Raw genomic sequence first — 23,490 nt, 5'->3', positions numbered from 1 at the left:
AAATAGCTGAATGATTTTATCTCAGAGGGGAAGAGGGCAAGAGTCAAGTAGGATACTTTGATGCTAACAATAGAACAAGGAGGTTTAGTTTTACCTGTTTTGAAGGGATATTTTAGAGCTACACATTTAAAACTGATATACATAACACAAGCAAAAAGCTGTAATTCATAGTAGAAATGGATGATCATGAAGCAGAAGGAAAATCCACGAATAAGGAGAGTGGCATTTTGGGTGCAGATCCTTAAGGAGAATGACAGCCATATAGAATATTATATTCATGAAGGGGCAGAAAGTATTCCAAGAACAAGGCAACACGGGAATGGAGAAAGATTATGCCAATAAGGATGACTGCAATTAGGGATACAGACAGTAGGCAAGAGGGGGCAGGAATTTATTGGGAGAAAACTGGCAAAAGAACCAAGGTATTGGAAGCAAATAGAGAGGGAGAGGTAACAGAATGGGAAGAGGCTAAGAAGACATTTGGACTACAACCTACTGACTGCATTCCCTGTCATGGAGTGATGTCAGAGGATAGACAAAGAGAAAGTGCTAGAGGAATCCTAAGTGAAAGGCCTGCTGTGGACACATTTTAATTTAAGTCTAGAGAAGAAGCTGCTGTTAAAAAGTATAATTAATAGGGCATATAAAATATTGTAGGATAACTGTATGAATCAGTCAGATGATGTTGGAAAAGATTGGGAAGAGAGATTGGATAAGCAATTCTCAAGAAAACAATGGGAGGACATATGTATGGCTCCCAAATATACAACAAAGTCTGTAATATGTAGGATTTTGTCTTGGAAGTGTTTGCGTAGGTATTTTTACACCCCTAGCTGACTCCAAAGAATTTTATACTCAGGTGGATGCCAAATGTTAGAAGTGTGGTGGGAAATAGAGGTAATTGAGAACATGTTTTGTGAGTGTAATGAGTTGGCAGACTTTAAGAATTCCCTACAGAGCACTCTGTCAGGAATACTGGGTGAGCAAATAAGTGTAACTAAGGAAATTATTACTTTTTGAAATAGGATGCAGAATCTTAATTACCTAGACATAGTAAGGCCTTGATAAGTTTAATTCTGATGGCTGCCAAAAAGCAATTACTGGAAAATAGAAGTCAGAGTCTAAACCAGATAAATTTGAAGTACTGAATATTTTAACAAGAGATAAAAGAACTGGAAGTGGGGTTTTAGAAAGGGGTTAGAGCAAATTACATAGATTAAAATGAAAATTGTGGGAACAATACATGCCAAATATTGTTCTGGAGTAGGAGTGAGGTTTAAGAGAAGGCAGGACTAGAGCAATTTATGTAATGTTGGATTGATTGTACAGAAAAATGTATGTGATATATGTTTGTAATTGCAAGCATGTTAATATGGACTGTTTTCTTTTATATTAATGTATGTTTGCCTATTTCATAAGTGATAATTCTGTAAAGGTGTTAAAATACCAGAAGGACTTTCTATCTTGAGAGAGGCAAGGAAACCTAATACCAGGAAGTCATACTTATCCAAATGGAAATGGCTTTGTTTTTTGGTGCAAAAATAGACATGCTAGTCCTGCAAATGTAAACATCACACAGTTGCTGGAATAACTTTCAGGATTGTTTCATAAAGGTCTTTCTTATTCCAGCGTTAAAGTGCATGCTCCAGCTATCTTCACCTGCCTTACCTGCAGCCTTCCTATGTATAATCACCCATACCTGAAACAATGTCTAAAAGGTATGATCCATCTAAGACCACCCAGAAGAAATCCTGTACCTACCTGGGATCTAAACTATGTTCTAGAAGAGCTCACATTGCCACGCTGTACTTCTCTAGATACTCATTTGTATGAATGCTCTACTGATAGCCATTAGCTCGGCCAGGTTACTGTCAGAACTACAATCTTTAATGTGCAAGGAACCTGTCAGTGTTTTTTTTTACAGAGACAGAGTAACCTTAGTAACAAACCCTTTTTTCATGCCTAAGGTAGTGTGAGAATGCATCCAGAATCAAGCTATTCACCTGCCGGTGTTTTTTCCAAACCCATAGAATAGAGGACAGAAAATTTTGCATTCCGTGGATCAGCAGATCAACTATTACCTATTCAGGACTAACTCCACAAACACGGCTGGTCAACTACTAGTAGCCTTTGCAGAGAGCAAAGAAAGCAGACCAATTTCCAAGCAGACTGTTCCCAAATGGCTAGCCAGTTGCATGTGTCTGTTTTTCCCACCATGGTAAACCTTTACCAGGCTCCATCAGGCCTCATTCCACCAGACAGAGTGCAGCCACTACTGCCTTCCTTAAGGGAATCTCTGGACAGGCTATCCTGGAAGCTGCCACTTGGACATCTGTCCACACCTTTACTAAGCATTACCATTTAGCCAATGTTTCCAGGGCCAGGGCAGGGTTTGCTACAGCTGTCTTACAAAATCTGTCCCCAACCGGTAGCTTTGGGAGTCCTCCCAAGAATCAGTACTGCAACATTGACTATGAAGAACATAGTATAGTTGTGTTACACTTACTATAATTATAGATGTTCGAGTACATCAGAGTTGCAGTTTAAATTCCCACCCTCCAACTCCTATATATGCTGACCAGTACCACATCCCAGTGTCTAGAGGGCAATCCTTAACCACATTCATTCCATTTTTTCTTTCCACTTCATACCCAAGGATACAACTTCCTGTTGTACCTAATTAAAGTCACAACTCTTGAAAGGATCATACTGTCCTCAGGCATCAGACTACTGCTCACTACCTAGAAATACCCGAAGATGGCACTGACAGACACCTCTCTTATACGTTGATATCCGGACATCAGACTTCATATGTCTGTTGGCTGGGGAATTATTTAAAGACTCAGGAAATTGGGTCGGTCGCGGGCCTCTGCCTGGCAGGAAGACTAAAGAATCAGTACTGCAATATCAATCTAATTGAACATCTACAGTTATGGTAAGTGTGACACAACTGTACTGTTTTTGTGCTCTGAAGTAAAATGAGACAAGTTTGGTGGCTATCAAACTGGTATTAGGTTGGCATCGTGGAGCAGATGGGAAGTCTAGATGCTGGAGGAGCCAGGCCATAGAAGTGTGCGAGAGAGTAGTTTGCTGTATCTGCTGTGCTGATGGCTGATTCTGAAGGCCAGGAAGGTGATAAGTTTTCAGTAGCCTGGGTAAGCTGCATCCAGGGAATTGCCAAATTACATTTGACATTTTAGCTGAGGTGATATGTATATGGAAACACATTTGCACCAAAAAGAGCCTAGTATTTGATCCCCAGTTTAGTGGCCTGTGAACTGTACAACAGTTGTAGAAAGAAATGGGGCCTTTGTACTAAAGAAAATAACCCCACTGGCCTGAATAGTTACGCAGACAGTTTGGATGTTGACGGCTGGTATGCATGGAGTAGAAAAGTGATTGACTAAAATATGACATTACTGTGATACACTGCAGTATAAGTAAGTGTTTTTCATTTTCATTCTGCCTTTCTTGTTGCAATCCTGTTGGGGCCCTTGTGTATTGTGTCAAATACAGTGTGCAGGTAATTACTTACCATACCAATAATCATGGTTTGTTTTGACATTTCACAGACCTTGCTAGTAAAGAGAAAGAACGTTTAGAAGAAAAACAGAGAGCAGCCCGAAAAGAACGAGCCCAAACTGCAGAAGAATGGAATACCAGGTTAGTATGCAAGCATAGGGATTGTTAAATTGCTAATTAGAGATACCACCACTCTGCCGTTACTATGAGCACTGAAGAATTGAACACTGCGTGCAATCCAAGTGAGGCTTATGAATAAGCAAAACTACCTTTTCCATGTTACAGGACTTTTACCTTCACCCCCAAGCAAAGTTGATATTTCCTGCCCATTATGTTGCAGTGGTTTGTTTATTTCAGGGAATTGTCATTTTAAAACACTGTATCACTGGTTCTGTCCTCTTCATTTAGAGTAACAGTTCTGCCTGTTCTGAATCTTCCTATTTCCATTATGCCGCTGATCTTGTTTCTGCATTATTTATTTTATTTTATTTGTATATGTTTGTAAGGGTAGTGCACTGATCAATACTGACCAATTTCAAGCTTAGCCCCGGTAAAATACCAAACATTTCATAAACAAAAATCACAGAAATGTAAGCAACAAGTGAGTAGCAGACAAGAAGTAATGATACCGCTTAACAAGCACAGTGCAGTGATGTACTGACGTAACTGCTTATTCTAACCCAACCTGCCAGAATAACCATAGCTCAAACCCACCTCCTCGCCACACTATTCTACACTGCTCCCATCTTCACCAACTTACCCAAAACTGAAATGGCCAAGCTTAACATCTGCTACAATCAAACTGCCAAATTTGCTACTGGTGCCCCCTACCGTGCCTACCACTGTCATTCTCTAAATCAACTTAACTGGCTTGAATTCCCAAATCTCCTCTCATTCCATCAGCTTCCTTTCGCCCATAAACTCCTACTTTGCCCTTGCTGCCCCCAGTTGACCCCATATCACACACACCCTCTGGACCACTCTCGTGGTCCTTTTCACTTCTTATAGTGCTCTCACGAAACTAACCTAACAACATCTCCCAACCCCTTTTACTTACATTTGTTACTATGGAATTTTGAATCTTGTTAAATCATGTGTTTTCCTATGATTAACAAGTAATGATATCCATTATAGAACCTGCAATCAAGTGAGGTTTAAAGACATGCAGGTAGGGGCGTGTGTGTATGTGTATGTTTGACTTGAAAGGTTGGGGGCGGCTGGGGGCTCGGACACCCGTAAAAACTCCACTGCCAATCAATAGCATACCAGTGATCAATTACCTTTCACATAATTTCTGAATACAGATTAGTTTAACTTAAGTCCTTATACACTGTAATGATTTAACTTGTAATTCGTTCTTGTGCAGGATGGAGAATGTCTTCTGCTACTAAATCCGCTAAACAAGATTCGGCTTAGTCCTGATTATTATTTTGGATTGGAAATATGGTTTTTGCATAGATTCTCAGTGTCCTAGTTGGTCGTGGTACATTTTAGAGCTTCCTTGTTTAGACTGGTCTATGTACAGTGTTGCTTCTGGCATCTTCTTGTATGAGTCTGTGTAGCCCTTAATAACCAGGCTGCTAGTGGGGGTCACCATCTTATGTGTAAGCGGACAACTACATCCACACGAGAGAGAGAGAGAGACAAAGAAGCAGATCAGATTGGTAGGTATTTTGACAGTGATAGAAGTGGAGTGTGAATGCAGTTATCTAACCCAGGAGGACAAAGGTATTTGACAGCAGATAAAAAACACTTGTTCCACCTATTGTTTTCATTTGATTAAATTTAAATTGCACCTTTACTTACTTAGACTTACTTAAGATGTGCATTGATGTCCGTGATCTTAAGGGTAACTATTCATCTGACAGTTCAACAGCAGTTGTGATTGTACTGCATTTACAGCTTCAGATGTGTGCTGTTGTGGTTTTTTTTTTTTTTTTTTTTAGTAACTAGTTTTAAATAGCTGGCATACTGTGCTGGTACGTAATTGCACTAGAGACAAAATGTAGTAAAAATGTGTAGCAGCAAAGAAGCATTTTGCTACCATAAACAGTTTCAGATATATACTGGGTCATTGACTAACACCATTTTCAGTCCCTGTGAGGCCATTTGTTTTCCAGGTATGATCTTGTTAAGTGGTGATTCTACAGCATGTTAAGTCATATTTATATGTTAATGAAGTAGTAATCAGTGATGAAGTGCGGGCCGTGTAATCAGTCTGAGTGGTCATACAAAACCAGAAGGCCAGCATTCATTGCTGCTGTTTTCATTGCATTCATTTGCCATTTAGCCAAGCTATGGAACAATCTCCCCACACCACTACATAATATACCTAACCACAACAACTTCAAATCCATGCTTCTCTCCCATCTCTCCTCCAAATGGGGATGTCCTTCACATGCTCCCACCTAAAACACCCACACTACTGACTCCACACCTAAAATCGTTTCTTTGCCAACTTTAACAAAATTCAGAGATCTTGCTCAGAATATCTTTCCAAAAATCTTTTGCATGCGTGCCTCTGGCCTACCTTACTCGTATTCTCAAACTGACAAGCTCTAAATTGCAAACCAGTGTGTATATATTACTTGTAAAACTGTTACTCCTGTACATAGTGACACATGCTACTCACTTTATCTACTGTTAATGTGGCAACTCTCTGTAATTTTGCCTTTGTAAGTTTCCAACTTTTTGAACTTAACATCATATAATGATGCATATTCTGTATATTTAGATATATTATAATGATGCAAAACTGTGTACTTTTTTTATGTATTGGAGCTTTTCTCCTCGGGTCTCCACCAAAAATGAGCCACAAGCCCAGCTGGACTAACCCGGTTAACAAACAATAAATAAAACAATAAATAAAATAAATAAATAATTTCTGAATGAGCTAATACAACCCATCACATAATTTTCTGTGGAAATAGCACTGTAATCCAGGATGTATATGTTAGAGTAACACAAAAATGAAATATCCCATTAAAGGTTAATACTGGCTTGCACGTTTTATTCTTGTCTAAAGTAACACATTGAGTAAAGTATATTGTACTTTACTCTAGCACTGGCCCTGCTGTCCAGAATTGTACTTGAAATTCATGTCCATACTTGATCAGGATGCTTTATTTTGGGACTAAGTTCGATTTAGGCTCCCACCTCAGCCTTGTATATGTAGTTACAGTGGTTCTTGTGTGAGTGTTACTTTCCTAACATTATTCCTTTTATGCCTGTAGCCTCCCTTCTTGGGACAGGAAAACTGTGAAAATTGTGGTGACCAAACTGCCTTTTTATGTGGCTCTGCTCAAGCAACTAGTAGTACAAGCATATGGAAGGTTGTCTAAAGCTTTGAAAGTGGCCAGTGGTCATATCCTAGGATAGGATATAACCCAAATAGCTTATTCTACCGTAACATTGTTCTGTTAGAATATCTGTCATGGTAAGTTCACTTGCACAACTGTACTTTCTTGTGGTCCAATCTTGTGGTCCAATCTACATGAGGGCAACAACCGACATCCCATTCCTGCCGTGATGCCATTATCAGTTCAGTTCCCCTTGCTGACATGTCACTCAAGATTTCTGTGGATTTGTCAACATTTTTAACCTTTCTGCCACCTCTCCACCCACTAGTCCAGCCTTTCTAATCCTGTCTTAAACTCATCGCGGTTGCTGGTTCACCTAATTTTGCATCATCAGGGAAGAGGCTGACTGCTTATAATTGTTCGGCTATGTCTGAAATGAACACACTAGGGAATAGTGGGTCACCTAGGATTGACCCATGTACTCCTTAGGCACTTTCTTTGTATTTCACATTACTTCCATCAGGACAACTATCTGTGTTCCACTCCAACGTTGCAACAGTTGTTCATCAGTAACAGTCCTGTCCCGTACCCCTCCAATTTTCCTCTCAGCAACCTGTAACCAGACTAAGTCAAAAGCCTCGGTAAGTCCGAGACCACATTTTCTGGTACTCCCATCTTGGTTTCCTCGATTCACCTTTTTTTTTCTTCACATCCGGCCCTGTCTGTACTGTACTGCATTAGCAGATAAGGCAAAAACATCATTTTGAGGGAATCCTATAGAACAAGAAGAGCAGCAATTGCAGAATGCTAAACAGAAAATAAGGGATCACCTCGATAATATGCATGAGTTTAGAAAGATACCTGTTAAGCAGCCATTTTTGATAACTCTACAGCAGAAAAGCTTTTAGCGCAACGATTCAGGCAATAGAAAGTAAAAAGGGCTGTCACCAAGATTAGGGAGCTTATAACAAGGAAGGTAACGAGATCCTGTAGAGGTGTTAGAAATATTTTGGAAATTCTGTATAAAGCAGAGAAATATGGAAATCAAGAAGAGATACAAATGGAAATGTTTATGGAAGAATTAAATATGCCAAGGTCAGAGGTAGGTTAGGCTGAATTACTAATGGTTAGGATAGGAGGAGCTGAGTTAAATATTGTGATGTATAACAAGTCTACAGGAAAGTCCCCAAGAATAGATGGTACTTCTGTGGAAGTTTGGAAGCTAGGAGGGAAAAAAATTGATAAAGATCTGGAAGGGTTTGTTTAACAGTATTTTAAGAGGAGGAGAATACCAGCATGCTGGAAGAAAGCGGCGGTAGCAGTAATGGCTAAAGAAGGCAAAGACCCATCAGATTCAGCTTCATACAGAACTGTTTCAATACTAAACCATGATTATAAAGTGTTTCTGTAATGGCTAAAAGAATGACAAAAGTGATGCCAAAATTGATAGATATGGATCAGTGTATTTTTTGTGGAGGGGAGGCAAACATTTGACAATGTTAACAGAACAGTGATGATCCAAAGGGAAGCAGAAAGTAATGTGTGTAATGTTACTATTAATCCAAATGGTAGTTTGACCAAGAGACAAGCCTATTAGGAGTGGCCCACAGTGTCACCAAATAAATATGCAAGTACTCTCAGTGCTTAAACACGTCTCAGAAATATCAGCCACAAAAATAGGTTTAAATATATTTAATAATAAATAAAAGAACAAGAAAATACTCAATAAATCGTCACAGTAACTTCAGATTTCAAAATCACAGGAAATATTTAAAACAACATTGCAGGGCAGTCTCAAATAAATACAGAAAACATCTTAACTAATCTTTACTATATTTCTAACTATATCTAAAATAAATTACTATACCCTAATTAACTTACTTACAGCAAGACAAGCGCAGAGGTGGTGAGTGGATGTTCTTGTTAGGTCAAAGACAAAATACAATACAAAATGCCCTCTCTCTCTGTGTGCCTCTCTCTCTCTCTGTCTCTCTTAGAGAGTTCTTAAATTAATATGTTGAATATTGCTGCTGGGATACTTGCAGTATGGCATCACTTTTTGTCACCTAACATTAGTTCCCAAGCTAAACCCCCATTGTCAGAAACTACCAATATTTAGCATCTCCCTGTGAAAAATACATAAATAGAGGCTTTTCCTCAGATGTTTGCAGATCCTGGAAGTCCTAAAACAATAACACACATACAATATAATGCAGAAGGCTCCCTAGTTCTAGACATCCTGTCTGCCCTCTGCAATGAAATTAACTTTTATAGCACAATCATAAAACAATTTAATTTCAACTATTTTCTTGACGTTTTGCAAGTTAATCCTTAGTTCCCATTGTTAAAACATATACACTTCCACAGGTATTTAGTTTATATACATTTCTGTTCTAATCCAGCAGGGCACGTTGTGGTCACACATCCAGGCCTCAGTACTGTACAAACCCTGTTCAACACACACTTCTGTACCAGCAGTTTTATATACACATAACATACAGTTCTAATACATTTGTAAGACAAGCATATGAATCATGTTGATATTCACAAATGACATATGATTATTTACAAAATTCCAGACAGCTGTGCTGGCAGTATCTCCTTCTGTCACACTTATATATAAATCATATTAATATTCTCAAATGACATAGAATTATTTACAAAATTCTAGATAGCTGGGCTGGCAATATTTCCTTTTGTGACAGAGATGTGTACTAAAATAGTGTAGAAATTATTCAAAAAGTTGGCTTTCTATAAAGCTTAGACTTAAATATATGCAACTCTGTATCCTTATAAAGTACCACATCTAAATAATTAATACTGCTCACCAGGTAAGGAAAAGGTGAATCTAAGAAAGTCTGTAGTGGTGTTTAAGTAATTCACAAACACATTCGACTGTTATAATCTGAGTTAAAAACAGAGTGGTGCTGCCAATACCAAAGTACTATGTTTGCATATGAAGGGGCACACGCTGCGCCCATTGCTACACCAGTCACCTGCTTATAATACTACCCTCTAAAAACAGGAAGTTATTTTTCAGTGTCATTTCTAAAAATTCGGCTAAAATATTATTTAAATTCTGTAGGTTCTCACATTGCAAACATGCTTCACAAAACCAGTCTTTACCAGTATTGTGGGGTATGCATGAAAATAGGTCAGTAACATCAGTAGTGACCAAACCATTCATCATGGTAACGTTTCTTGTTTGTTATTACTTAAAAAGTTCCATGAGTCCTTTAGAATGTAAGGATGTTTAGTCAAAAAAGTATTTACCATAACATCTGTATATAATGCTAAAGGATGTGTTTTCGATCCTGCAGCTGACACAGTAGGACCTAAGGGTGGATTGTGCATATTCTTTATGTATGGGATACTCACCAATCAAAACCATGAATAAGTTGTAATCTGTCATCTTCTGGTCTAATAGGTCCTTCAGAATCAGATTTAGTTTGTAATAAAAACTACGTACTCCATTCTTAGAGACCCTTGTGTATAGATTTTCATTATTAAGTAAGTCATGCATTCTAGATATGAAATCTATAGAATCCATTAGCACTACCCCTCTGCCTTTGTCTGGCTTCATAATTTTTAGTTCACATTTTTTTTGTCAACTCATTCATTGGTGTTCTTTCATCTTTAGTAAGATTATTAACAAATGGCATAATAGAAACACTCCTAATTTTCTAATCTCTTATTCACAAGCCTTTTCAAATAAACTTAAGGTAGAGTGTAGGGGAGGATTAAAAGTACTTTTTCTATTGAAAGTTGACCTTGAATAGGTAGTAATGGCATGGTCTTTAACTAGTACCTTAAAATTTAAATCTGATATTGTTAATCCTCGTTCATTCCTTACGTATGGGTATCAGTTCCGACCTCGTAACCGAGCCGGACATTTTCCAAGTTTGCATCAGCTACAAACTCTTGAGCTAAACTCTTACCCATAATCCCCCTCTCCCTGTTACCCCAGATTTCGTTTGCCGCATTGCCATTTGGTCGTGTCAAGCTGCTTCTCTTGAGCTAAGTATAGTTATTTGTTGTCAGACTAGACATATATATAACTTTTTCTGTCAGAAAAGTTTGTTTTTGTTGTCTCTTACCCTATCGCATCTAGCGACCATATTTTCTTGAGTTTTCTTCTCTTTACTCTGCACCTTTTACCGTGAGGTATTTCTCCCTTACCATCATTGGTAATCTCGTCCTTTTCTTCATACCTTCGGGTATTCTTTTGTACCATTGCTGGTACCTTTTCTACTGTCCCCTTTTTCTATCATGGCAGATAAGAAAGGTAGTCCGGGATTTAAAAGGTGTTCTGATTGTGGACACAAATTACCTACATCAGATGCACACTCTTTGTGCATTTATTGCTTGGGTGTGTCCCACTTATCTGTTGACCCACCCTGTGCTATTTGTAAAACTTTTTCTAACAGAACCTTGTTGGAAAGGAAAAATAAGTTGTTGCTGAAAGGACTTCTCAAATCTCCCTTTTCAGAGGCTATTTCTGGGTCGGAGGCTTCAACCCCTCCTAGAGCCCATAAGAAAATTTTGGATGGTCCTACTAAGGCCAAGTCTTTGCCTTCGTCCCCGGCTGGGGACTCCCGCCAACCAAGACCTAAGAAGGCTAAAGTTTCTGCTTTGGAGCTCACTCAGTCAGCCCCAGTGCTTTCGGTGCCTAGACCTTCGTCACCGAGGTCTTCGGCACCATCAGTGATCTCGGCTCTGTCTTCTCCTGTAGCCTTCAATATATCGGCACCGAGGGGCTCCTCAGTTCAGACTATTATAACTACTACATCGGCACCGACCGTTCAGTCAGTGCAGACCTTGACCAAATCGGCTCAGACATCTTACTCGGAACCGACGCCTCAGTTATTGGCTCCAATTTTGTCGGTTCCAGCTTCGGTACCGGCAACCACTTCGGCACCAATCCTTATGTCAGTGCAGACCGTGACCTCGGCACCAATGATTTCCTCGGTGCAGACACCCGTAGTCCAGTCTCTCTCGGCACCGTTGTTCTCGGTGCAGACTGGTGAGGTGGGCACCGAGATTGTCTCTTCTGTGGACAGATCTGTTTCTCCCTCAGTCTCTGTGAGGTCCACTAGAAGCCTTTCCGAACACGACGTGAGGCGTCTTGTGGATCAAGTGCTTCTGGCCAGAGGTGTCCCACCCCCCAGGACCTATCCTTCCTTGGGAGGTGATCACCCATCTCCAAAGACCCCTGCTTATTCTTCTCCTTCATTGCCTTTGAAGTCTATTGATATAGCACAGTCTTCCCCCTCTGCGGTTCCCTTTATGGATCTCACTAAGGAACCGGAGTTGCCTTCGTGGCAGGAGAGTTTTGCTATGACCCAGGATGACAGTTGTGACATTCGTAATTTGTTGTTTCACAGCCATCCGGGTACTCCGAGTCGGCAGGCTGAGCCACTTAGGGGAGGGGTGACCCCTGTCCTGAACACTCACCCCTCTTCAGGTGGACCAGCCTTTCAATTGATGGAGAAGGCTCTGGCTTCTGCTGGCATTACTGTGCTGTCTATACCCCCGCCATCCTCTGGTACACTGTTTTCACAAGTCACACCTAGCGGACACTGGGTGCAAGGGCCTCAGGACATATTCCCACAGGAAACCCCTTTTCCGCTGTCTTCCCCAGCTTCTCCCTCTGAGAAAGTCCACCGGAAAAGTTAGTGTAAGAGGAAGCACATGGAGTCCACAGAGGAGTCCCTCACTGAAGACACAGACTTTGATGAGGGGGAAGGATCCCCTCGCTCACCCTCTGAGGTATCCTTTGGTGATATCCTCAAAAATCCTTAAACAGAGAGGTGACTGGCAGCCCTCTAATCTGACCTCTGAGGAGTCTGTGTTCCTGTATGCTTTTTGTGCCTGGCCCCCTACCTCCTGGGTTACTCCACCTGCTGACGAACTTGTCCGGCTCATTGTGCAGCATGCATGGAAGGCTCCTGACACCGTCGAGGCTATTCCCAGTAGGCCAGATAAGATTTTGTCCCCTCCTGCTATGGATCCCCATTGGTCTAAAGGTCTTCCTGTGGATGCTGTGGTGGTGGCGGCCGCAACAAAAAAGGATATGGTGGAAGAAGAAAGCCAGACTGTCCATCCGCCTAACAAAGAGTCCCGGGCCCTGGACAGGATAGGGAAGTGCACCTTTGCATCAGCGACCTTTACGATCATGTCCCTGAATTATGTGGTACACTTTACCAGGCTTCAAAGGGATCTGATTTCCGAGCTCTCTGAAACCTTGGCTGGTGCCATGTCTGATGAGTCAATATCTAACTCCTGTATGCGATTGATATCTCACACATCAGAAGGAGCAGCTAGAGCGACGGGTTCAGCTGTGGTCTTGAGATGACAAGCCTGGATGCACTTTTGCAATTTCGCAGAACCCTTTAAGGCTTCCTTTCTTAACACTCCCATCGAGGCCTCTTCTTTGTTTGGACCCAAAGTTAAAAGCACACTGGCCAGATGTGAACAGGACGGTAAGACCCTTTCTCTGCCGTAGGTGTCCATTATTCTTCCCCTCAACGTGCTTTCTCCCGAAACCAAAAGAGTGGGAAGGTATTGCTCAAGAAATCTCAGGGTCATTCCCATGACACATAGGCTGAGTTCTCCCCTAGAGGCAGAGGGGGAAACTCACAGGGAAGATGCTCCTTTCGGGGCAGAGGGGGTCTGCATAACCAGGGTTCCAGGGACTCTTTCCCTGGCCAATCCTACCAGCGCTCCTGAAGAGCGGCCTAACTCCTTTCCTCTGGAGGTGGTTGGGGGTCGTTTCTCCTTGTACCCTTCTGCCTGGCTAACCATCACCACCGATACTTGGGTACAAAGGATTATAAGCAGAGGTTATCATATCCCCTCAATCTTTGTCCTGTCCCTTCAAAAAACCTTCCAGATGTTCCACACAGTCAAAGGGAAGAAGCAGCACTAGAGATAGAAAAGCTGCTATGAAAGAGTCATCCAAATAGTCCCTCCAGTCCAGATAGGATCCAGTTTCTACTCAAGACTATTTTTGGTGCCAAAGAAAACCGGGACTGGAGACCAATTTTGGATCTCAGTGTGTATTGAACAAGTTTGTGAGAGTACAGAAATTCCGGATGGTCACAATACAGTCTGTCCTCCCGCTTTTGGAAAAAGACAATTGGATGTGCTCGATAGATCTTCAAGATGCGTACTACCACATAAAAGTGGACAGGCCATCAAGAAGATTTCTGCACTTCTGTGCGGGAGCCAGTCACTACCAGTTCAGAGTACTGCACTTCGGACTCTCAACAGCCCCCAGATTGTTCACAAAGTGCATGGCAGTCGTCACAGCTCACTTGCGACTACAAGGATTCCAGGTGTTTCCATACCTAGATGACTGGCTCATTTCCGTCCCCACCAGACATCTATTGGAAGAAGCCCTGACATACTCTCTCCTCACTGCACAAAGGCTAGGCATAACCATAAACTGGCAGAACTCCAGTCTCACCCCATCTCAGTCCACAGAATTCATAGAGGTTATCTTGGATACAAAGAACTGCAGAGCTGCCATTCCAGAGCATAGAATTCTAAGGATAAAGCAATAACTGATCCCAATCCTTTCAATGGAGAAATCCACAGCTCACTCTGTCCTACAGCTGTTTGGGTTCTATGGCAGCCTGCATTACCACTGTCCCCCTGGCCAGGTTTCATATGAGGCTTCTATAATGGCTACTGCTCACCCAATGGTATCCTTTTCAGCATCCTCTTTCAGCCAAGTTTCTAGTAACCCACAGGTGCAAACAGGATTTAAATTGGTGGATGGCACACAATCCATCACAATGGTCTCGCCCTTTCTCCCCCCAAGCAACCCAAGGCTACAGTGACCACGGACGCCTCCCTGATGGGGTGGGGGTGGGGGGCTATGTCAGGGACAGACAGTCCAAGGCACTTGGTCCGAATTGGAGGCCCAACTGCATATAAATGTTCTAGAGCTGAGGGCGGTGCTTCTGACATTGCAAGCATTCCATCCCCTCCTGCCATCTGGGACGATTGCTATTTATTCAGACAATGTGGCGGTGGTCTGGTACATCAGCAAACAAGGTGGAACCAAATCTTTACCCCCTTTGTTGAGAGGCCATGAGGATATGGCAATGGGCGATGGCTACCAACCATTTTCTTCTAGAAATGCACATTCCCAGGTGTTCCAACGTGATAGCAGACAGACTCAGCAAGTGCATTCTTCAACCTCACGAGTGGTCCCTGAATCCCTTGATAGCAGCGGAGATCTTCCACCGCTGGGGCCATCCTTGCTGCGATCTCTTTGCATCCCCGACCAACTACAAATGCAGCAACTACTTCACCCTGATTCCCCCTCTGGGACAGTCACCCAGGGACACTCTAGTCCACGATTGGCCCTCGGGTCTTCTTTATGCATTTCCACCTTTTCCCCTCATTCCCCAGTTTCTGAAGAAAGTTCGTCGGTTGAAGAGCAAGGTGATCCTCATAGCACCATATTGGCCTTGTCATATTTGGTTACCCTTCCTTTGGCCTCACCTACTAGATCAACCATGGATTCTCCATCCAACCCCGGAGTTGATCTCACATCCGCAGAACCTGATTCATCCCAATTTGGACAGCCTGAAGCTCACAGCTTGGCTACTCCAATTCCCTTGATTGCCAGGCAGAATGATCTTTCTTTACCAGTACGTGACATTCTCATTGTATCTCATAAGTCTTCCACTAGAATTACTTATCTAAGCAAGTGGAAAAGATTTACCTGTTGGCTGAAAGAAAAACAAGTAGATCCCTTCTCAGCACCAGTGTCGATAATACTAGAGTATCTGGCTGACCTTTTTCAATCGGGTCTATCGGCCTGTACCATTAGAGTTCATTTGGCTGCAATATCTAATTTCCATGACGGTGTCCAAGACACCTCTCTTATGTCACACAAATTGTGCAAGACCTTCATAAAAGGTGTGAATCATCTGAAGTCACCTTTTAGAGAACCTATTCAACCATGGGATCTGTCATTAGTTCTATAAGCTCTGACAATGCCACCCTTCGAACCAGCTTCTTCTTGCGACCTCAAATATTTGTCATGGAAAACCTTGTTTTTCGTCACCATTACTTCTGCCAGATGTATCCCTGAGCTTCAAGCTTTATGCATCAAGAGTCCATACTTGATTTTTCATAGAGACAGATTGTCTTTGAGAACTAATCCTTCATTTCTGCTAAAAGTGATCTCTGAAATGTCCATTAATCAAACCATTGAATTGCCAGTTTTCTTTCCCAATCATTCAAACAGAGGAGAATATTGCCTACATACCCTAGATATTCACTGACAAATCCATTTTTACTTAAACAGGACTAGGTCCTCTTGTAAATCTGACCAGTTATTTTTGGCCTATTCTGGACCTAGATTAGGATCTGCTGTTGCTAAGGTCACATTAGCTAGATGGTTGAAAGGCTGTGTGACCTTCATTTATATACAACGTAATATTCCGTTGCCTACTACCATGAAGGCTCATTCGACAAGGTCGGTGGCAACTTCTGCTTCCATGCCAGAGCTTCTTTACATGACATCTGTGCAGCTGCAACTTCGGCTACGCCTCATACCTTCATCAATCATTACAAATTGGATTTGGCCTCCAAGGGAAGAGCATCTTTTGGTTCTGTGGTGCTCAGGAATGTCCTTCCATGTGAGCCTCCCAGGAATAGAGGTAGCTGGGGACTCTGTCCTATGTGTAAGGAATGAACGAGGATTAACAATATCAGATAAAGAAGTTATGTCTTACCATAATGTTCCATCTGTATTGTTGATCTTCGTTCAGTCATTACGACCCTCCCTCCTTCCCCCTCCTGTGGCTTCTAGTGGATCTCACCATCCGGTTCTCTTAGGTCATTTGACCAGAGGTAGCCTCTACCTTCTTTTGACTTGCAAACTCAATCTGAGTTAACAGGGAGAGGGGGATTATGGGTAAGAGTTTAGCTCAAGAGTTTGTAGCTGACGTGATCTAGGAAAATGTCCGGCTCGGTTCCGAGGTCGGAACTGATACCCATACGTAATGACTCAATGAGGATCAACAATACAGATGGAATGTTATGGTAAGATATAACTTCTTTTTTTCACACAAAGAGCTTTAAATCCAATATGGCATCAGCTACATCGAACTTCAATTTGGGTACAAAAGTAAAGCCCGTACTAAACAATTTAAGATGTGTATGACTAATACAGTCATGACTGAAAGTAAATAAGTCAGTCATGAATAAGCTTGTGACAGGTTTGTTTAATGACTGCTTTTCCTGTGCTGGTGGTGGCGTTCGCCAGGTGACTTGATTTGCTGGTAATGATTCTCTCTCTGTACCCCTTGTATAAATTTTTCCTTCTCTCTGCTATCCTGTCCGAATGGTGGAGGTGGAGGGGGGATTCTGTAGTATCTAAAAAAATCACCGCCATTATCACTTTGATGACGGTAATTAAATTCGGTGGTATCTGCATTTGAATTAACTGCTGATGTGTACTTCATAGGTTGGTACTAGGCTATCGGTCCTAGGGCCTATAGAAGCCTAGCCGTAACAATTCCCTGGCTATTTCTTCCCACAATATTTACTTCCCTGTAAACTTTAGGGATGAGATAAGCTTTCCCTTCTTTATATTCAATTTCATCTCTTTCTAATTTATTACATTTTTTTAAATTTTAGCCTTTTCTATCACTATTTCATCATCTTTAAAAACTCTACCATATTCAAGTGATCTAACTTGATACATCAAGTCATTAAGTGACATATTTAATTCATTAGTCTCACCAAGTAATAAGTTGTTCTCCTTTTCATTAAATTTAATGAGAGCTTTCATAATCTTAAAACCACATTCACTGAAGGCTGCAATAAATTCTTTAGTTAAAACTGAGTCTTTAGATATACCATTCAAGAATAACAACAGTCATACAGAATATTATATTCATAAAGTAGCAGAAAGTATTCTAAGAACAAGACAACACGAGAATGGAAAAAGGAGATTCTGATGATAAGGACGACTGCAATTAGGGATGTAGACAATAGGCAAGAGGGGGCTGGAATTTATTGGAGAAAACTGGCAAAGGAACCAATGTATTGGGAGCAAATAACTAGATAGGGAAACATAATAGAGTGGAAAGATGCCAAGAATTTATTTGGACTGCAGGTTAGAGATAGCCTTCCTTATCAAGGAATGATATCGTAGTATAGGCAAAGATAAAGAAATATTGGGCTCCTAAATGAAAGACCAGCACTGGTAGAGTTTTTAGTAGACTCTAGAACAGAAGTGGCCATTAAGAAATGAATAATTAGTAGAACATAAAGTATTGCATGATAACTAAAAGAATCAATTAGAAAGAACTGCAAAGAGAGATTAGATAAGCAATTCACAAAGATGCATTGGAGGATATATACATCTTCCACGTATGCAACAAAGTCTAGAAGATTTAGGATCTTTGCTTGGAAATGTTTACATAGGTATTTTTATATCCCAAGTAGACTCCAAAGAATTTTTCCTCGGGTATAAAACAAATGTTGGCGGTGTGATGGGGAAGAAAGGTAACTGGGAACATTTTTTTTCTGGGAGTGTAATGAGTTGGCAGACTTTAAAGATTCCTTGTAGACTGCTCTGTCAGAGATGCTGGGTGAGCCAATTGGTGTAACTAAGGAAATTATTTTTCGAGTTATGATACAGAATCAGAATTGCCTAGATATGGTAAGGCCTTACCGAGTCTAATTTTGATGGCTGTCAAAAATCAATTACTAGAAAATGGAAATCAAATTCTAAACCAACATTACTAGAAGTAGCAAAGATAGTAACAGAGGTAAAACAATTGGAATTGGGATCTTTAGACAAGGGAAGGAGCAAATTACATAGGAAAAATAAGAACTGTGGGAACAATACATGTAGATGAGGAACGAGGTTTAAAAGAAGGCAGGAACTGAATGAGCCGTGTAATGGTCGACTGACAATGACTGGATATATTATAAGTGATGTGTAATGTTTACAGTTATGTTGGCACGGTTTGTAATGTATAATGTTTGTAACTGAGATTGTGTCGCTGTGTTTATTGTCATTTATATAAATGACTGTCATACATGATAATTTAATAAAGATATTTCTTATTTAAAAAAAAAAGGACAAAAACATAATTTGTAAATCCCAACAGTAACATTTAAGAATCGTTAATGATTATAACATATTCATGAGTAGAGAATGTTAATGAATAAAGAATGAAACATATGGAGGACATTATGCAGGAGGTAGAGCTAAGAGAGTGGGAGTAAGAATTGGAGGAAGAGCTGTGTGCATATACATGTCTTTATCCAAGAGCAGTAAAGCAGAGTGTGAAAAGAGGTTATCAGCATGTGCTAAAGGCGTGGCCAAGTGACGTGTTACAGGCAGGGCATTTACACTCAGCATGTGTTAAAGGCGTGGCCAAGTGATGTGTTACAGGCAGCGCATTTACACTCAGCATGTGCTAAAGGAGTGGCCAAGTGATGTGTTACAGGCAGGGCATTTACACTCAGCATGTGCTAAAGGAGTGGCCAAGTGATGTGTTACAGGCAGGGCATTTACACTCAGCATGTGCTAAAGGAGTGGCCAAGTGATGTGTTACAGGCAGGGCATTTACACTCAGCATGTGTTAAAGGAGTGGCCAAGTGATGTGTTACAGGCAGGGCATTTACCCTCAGCATGTGTTAAAGGAGTGGCCAAGTGATGCGTTACAGGCAGCGCATTTACACTCAGCATGTGCTAAAGGAGTGGCCAAGTGATGTGTTACAGGCAGGGCATTTACACTCACCCTCTTTCATAAGGTTAACTCTACATTGTGGGCTGAAGCTTTTGTAGGATGTTATATCCTTCATGTTTGGGGGCTGGGTAGTATTCCACTTTCTGGGTTAAGAGTAAGAAGGTGTAGCTGGAGCAGTAAAGCTTTGTTTTGGGGACTTGTAGATCAGAACCCAAGGTGGATTGAGTTCTCTTGCTGCAGCTTAGCAGAGAGACAGGAGTACCTATGACTTGAGGTAAGAGTTGATAGACTATAGACCCAGGGTAAGAAGTGTAATCTTTTTGGTGGCTTTTTGCCCACCACAAACACTCATACCTGCATGGAGCTCCAGCTTAATGAACCAGAACAGACATTAATCAGAAGAGGTCTATAATGTAGCCTTGCAGTGTCCTTTGTCAGTATGCAGCCAGATGTTGGTTTCTCATCAAGATGATGCGACTTGTTTTATAAATTCTGACTGGGGGAAGACACATAAAAGGTGCATAAACCCAGCTGGTACAGTTTAGTATTATAGTGACTTCTCTGTGACAGTTACTGCTGTGGTAAGTATACTTATTCACAGTTATAGTGCGTTCTTCTTTCATCATCTTTGTTTATTCATAGCTCCCCCTCCCAATAAATATTATTTTGACCATTTTTCCTCCCGTTTGTCACTGCTGCTTTTTAGGACTTAAAATGTAGTATTATTTGCATTTTTTTCATGATGCCATCTCTCAGTTTTGGATAGGCAAAAAGTTGCATACATACTGTTGATTACATGTGTTATTACATACATACTGTTGATTACATGTGTTATTAATTAGAAAGTATTTGTACATACGTACATTGTTTCAGCATTGAGTACTGGTGACGGAAATGCCACGAAGATGTGCTATTGTTATTACATATGTCTTGTTTAATCTCCTCTCCCTGTCGCTCTCTGTCTCTTTCTACTGTCTAACAATGCACTACTTTGTCAGGGTAAATGTATACCAGTTTTCATTGTGCAGCATAACTCCATTCTAGAACATTGTTTAACAGAATCATGATGTGCACTGGTTTTACTTTATTTTTTTTTGTACAGAAAATTAAAGATATAAAACATATGTTATTATTTCTTCCATTATATGAGATATCTGTTGCTCACCTTTAAGTTTATTTTAAAACTGTAAAAACAGTTTAAGATCAATGTGACAAAATGGAAGCTGTGTCCAAGGGCCAGTTTCATTCAGAATGACTTGAAGGTGGAACCTATTCTAGTAAATGCATGTTTCTTTTCAGGAAGGTTGCTGTGCCTTTTACTCGTAACTTACCCCATTCTCATGGTTACCTTGAGCCTTTATTGATAATGATTAGACTGGCTGTGCCACTGTATGAGTATTACAGCACAGTTCTCTTACATCTCCTGGACAGAAGCACTAGCACTTACGTATGGGGAAGTAGTATTGACCGCAGACCTGTGGGCAGTCTGCATGGTTATAGAGCATGGTTTCAAGAAAGCTGTTGTACTTAATGTTGGATGATTCATGAAAATAGACTAATGTGTCATTTGTGATGTTGCAGGTGGTTCCAGCAGAAGACGCATTCCTACACAGGGACTTTGGAGTGGACTTACTCTGGAGGATACTTTGACAGAAACTTCACAGACTGTCCGGATATTTACTGAATCATGTGGGATGTGGTCATTCCAGCACTGAACAGTGACATTTGGGTGGTGGAGCAAATGATCTTGCATCTCATTACATATTGGTTGACCTTGTTCTGTCTTTTACAGAACTAACATCTTTGTCAAGTCAGCATTATTCAGAAATCTGGGATCCGGATCTTGTAAATGCAATGATTTGCCAAAAATATTATGTATGGTTAAAGATGTTCTCCCTGTAAAGCTACATTCAGAAAGTTTATTAAAAAAGTACATCTCTATATCTGTTTTGTCTTTGAAGAGGTATGTAGGGTTAACTATCTTAAAACAAAATGTTGTCCTGCTATTTTATCTCACATATCAGTCCATAGCTTGAAATTCAAGGTGTTGCACCCTGAGCTGGTGGTACAGAACTTAACTGGTTGAAAGACTTTTTTGCTCCACCACAAAGTTCAGTGCTAACAGAAGGCAACAGCAGTATGAGAAGATGCCACTTAGTTAACTGTGCCACTGTAGGTGCTGTGTAGAGAAGTCTGTACCCCAAAAAAGCTGATTCTGCTTGGACATTTTGCCTCAGTGATAGTTGCACTTGTTTCATTTGTGGCGAGACACTTGGTCTAGCTAGAATAGGCCAGTACCTTGGAAGCTTTATCATTAGCACCAAAGCTGGGTTCCTCTTTTTCCATGGGGATTCTTGACATTCTCTTTGTTGCCATCTTCCCACAAGGATGTACAGATATGAGTGGCAGAGTTTGATTGTGATCTCATTAGGCAATGGTTCAGACCAAGTCAGAACAGACTTTCACATAAAGCCTCACCAGAAATGAACATTGTTTTCTGATTACACATTCAAAAATAATAGAAACTAGACTACACAAAGATGAGAATCATGGGTTTTGCACAGTGTTAATGCCATTTTATACATGAAATTCATGTCACAATTGATTTGTGTTGGTTCTTGTTTAATTTATGCTCTTTATATCATTGTAGAACCTTTTAACGCCATAAGCTTGATTTTGTTTGTTTTCATTTCTCTGACCTGCTACTCTTGCCTGCTTGCTAAAATTAGGAATGTATGTGGGCACTAGTTATGATGGCGCCTGCAGTATTTTTCACTTTATCATTAGATGAGTAGGAGTACATTAAGTATTGGAGCATTCCTGCATTCAGACAAGATGCACTTGGACTTTATTTGTAATGTAACAATATAAACTTGCTTGCTTTTCAATGTGCAAGCAAATAGTCATTTTTAATCTTGAGAATCAAAACCAGGGCCGGCTTTAGGTGAAATGGAGCCCTAGGTCAAGGACTTCATGGCACCCCTACAGCACCAAACTGTGCTGTTTCCCATTTCTAGAAACGTCTGTACCATACTCTCTCGAGTGGCTACAACTCCTGTATGCTCCTCCTAGTTGCACTTTCACTAATCAGGGTTGTGCTGTGGGCCATCAAAATTACAGCAGAAGGTCCAAACCCATAACGCCTAATTTTGCCTGTGTATAAATTCACAATATTGAGGCAAAAGTAAATTGGTATTGAACATTTTACAAAACAAATAAGTAATCATCCAAAACACAGCCATGCTAGATTAAAATAATTGGTGACTATTTACCAGGGTAAACCCATAGGATGTACAGTAGTCAAGTCATACCAGGTCTTACAATCCTTTACCCAAGTCCATCCTCAAGTCACTTACTGTAAACATTTTAGGTTTCGTAGATAGTTATTTGGAAGTGGTCCAGGAGACCACCGAAGACCTACTATTAAAAAAAAAAAAGTTCAATTAGGAGAGGGCATTAATCCACATGGACCCATTTCAGGCTCAGACAGGAGCACTCTTTGGTTAAGAGACTTGCTCAGAGTTATACAGTAAGCAAACAGATACTGTAGAAATCAAACCTAGGACTTCTGCAGGGCATACATTTACTAGTTTTAAACCTCTGTGCGGCCCTGAGGAAATACAAAAAAATCACAACTCACAGGAATTCTGATCAGACATTTGTAAGGAGCTAAAAATGTACAATTTGTGCCATTTAGTGTCAGAAAGTGACCGTTTCTTTGTTTTGCATGTCGCATCTCCTCTCCTTGCTTGGATTTGGATTGTATGTGCACCGTAATGTACTGCAAAATGTTAGCATTTTAAGGAGAGCTGACCCCCCCCCAGTCATTGCAACATTTAATAACAAAATATATTAAAATACTAATGTCTTTCGGCTTTTCCCGGTTAGGGGTCGTCACAGCGGAACTCTGGTCCGCTAATGATTGGCAGTGGATTTTT

The 23,490-nt window shown here is 40.7% G+C and overlaps 1 protein-coding gene across 1 annotated transcript in view; it reads left to right on the top strand.

The window, feature by feature from the left end:
- The window catches only part of OSBPL2 (oxysterol binding protein like 2), a 256,311-nt gene extending 234,818 nt beyond the window's left edge, over positions 1–21,493 (top strand). Inside the window, exons 11-12 of the mRNA XM_044090414.1 lie at positions 3,573–3,663; positions 21,134–21,493. Coding sequence (XP_043946349.1) covers positions 3,573–3,663; positions 21,134–21,236 — 194 coding nt within the window. The 3' untranslated portion in view covers positions 21,237–21,493. The remainder of the gene's footprint in view (positions 1–3,572; positions 3,664–21,133) is intronic.
- The last annotated feature ends 1,997 nt before the right edge of the window (positions 21,494–23,490 follow it).

This window comes from Protopterus annectens, chromosome 12.part0 (genome assembly GCF_019279795.1).
Source record: "Protopterus annectens isolate FY-2018-M chromosome 12.part0, PAN1.0, whole genome shotgun sequence".
NCBI lineage: Eukaryota > Metazoa > Chordata > Ceratodontiformes > Protopteridae > Protopterus > Protopterus annectens.
This window is presented reverse-complemented; position numbering and strand designations above follow the sequence as displayed.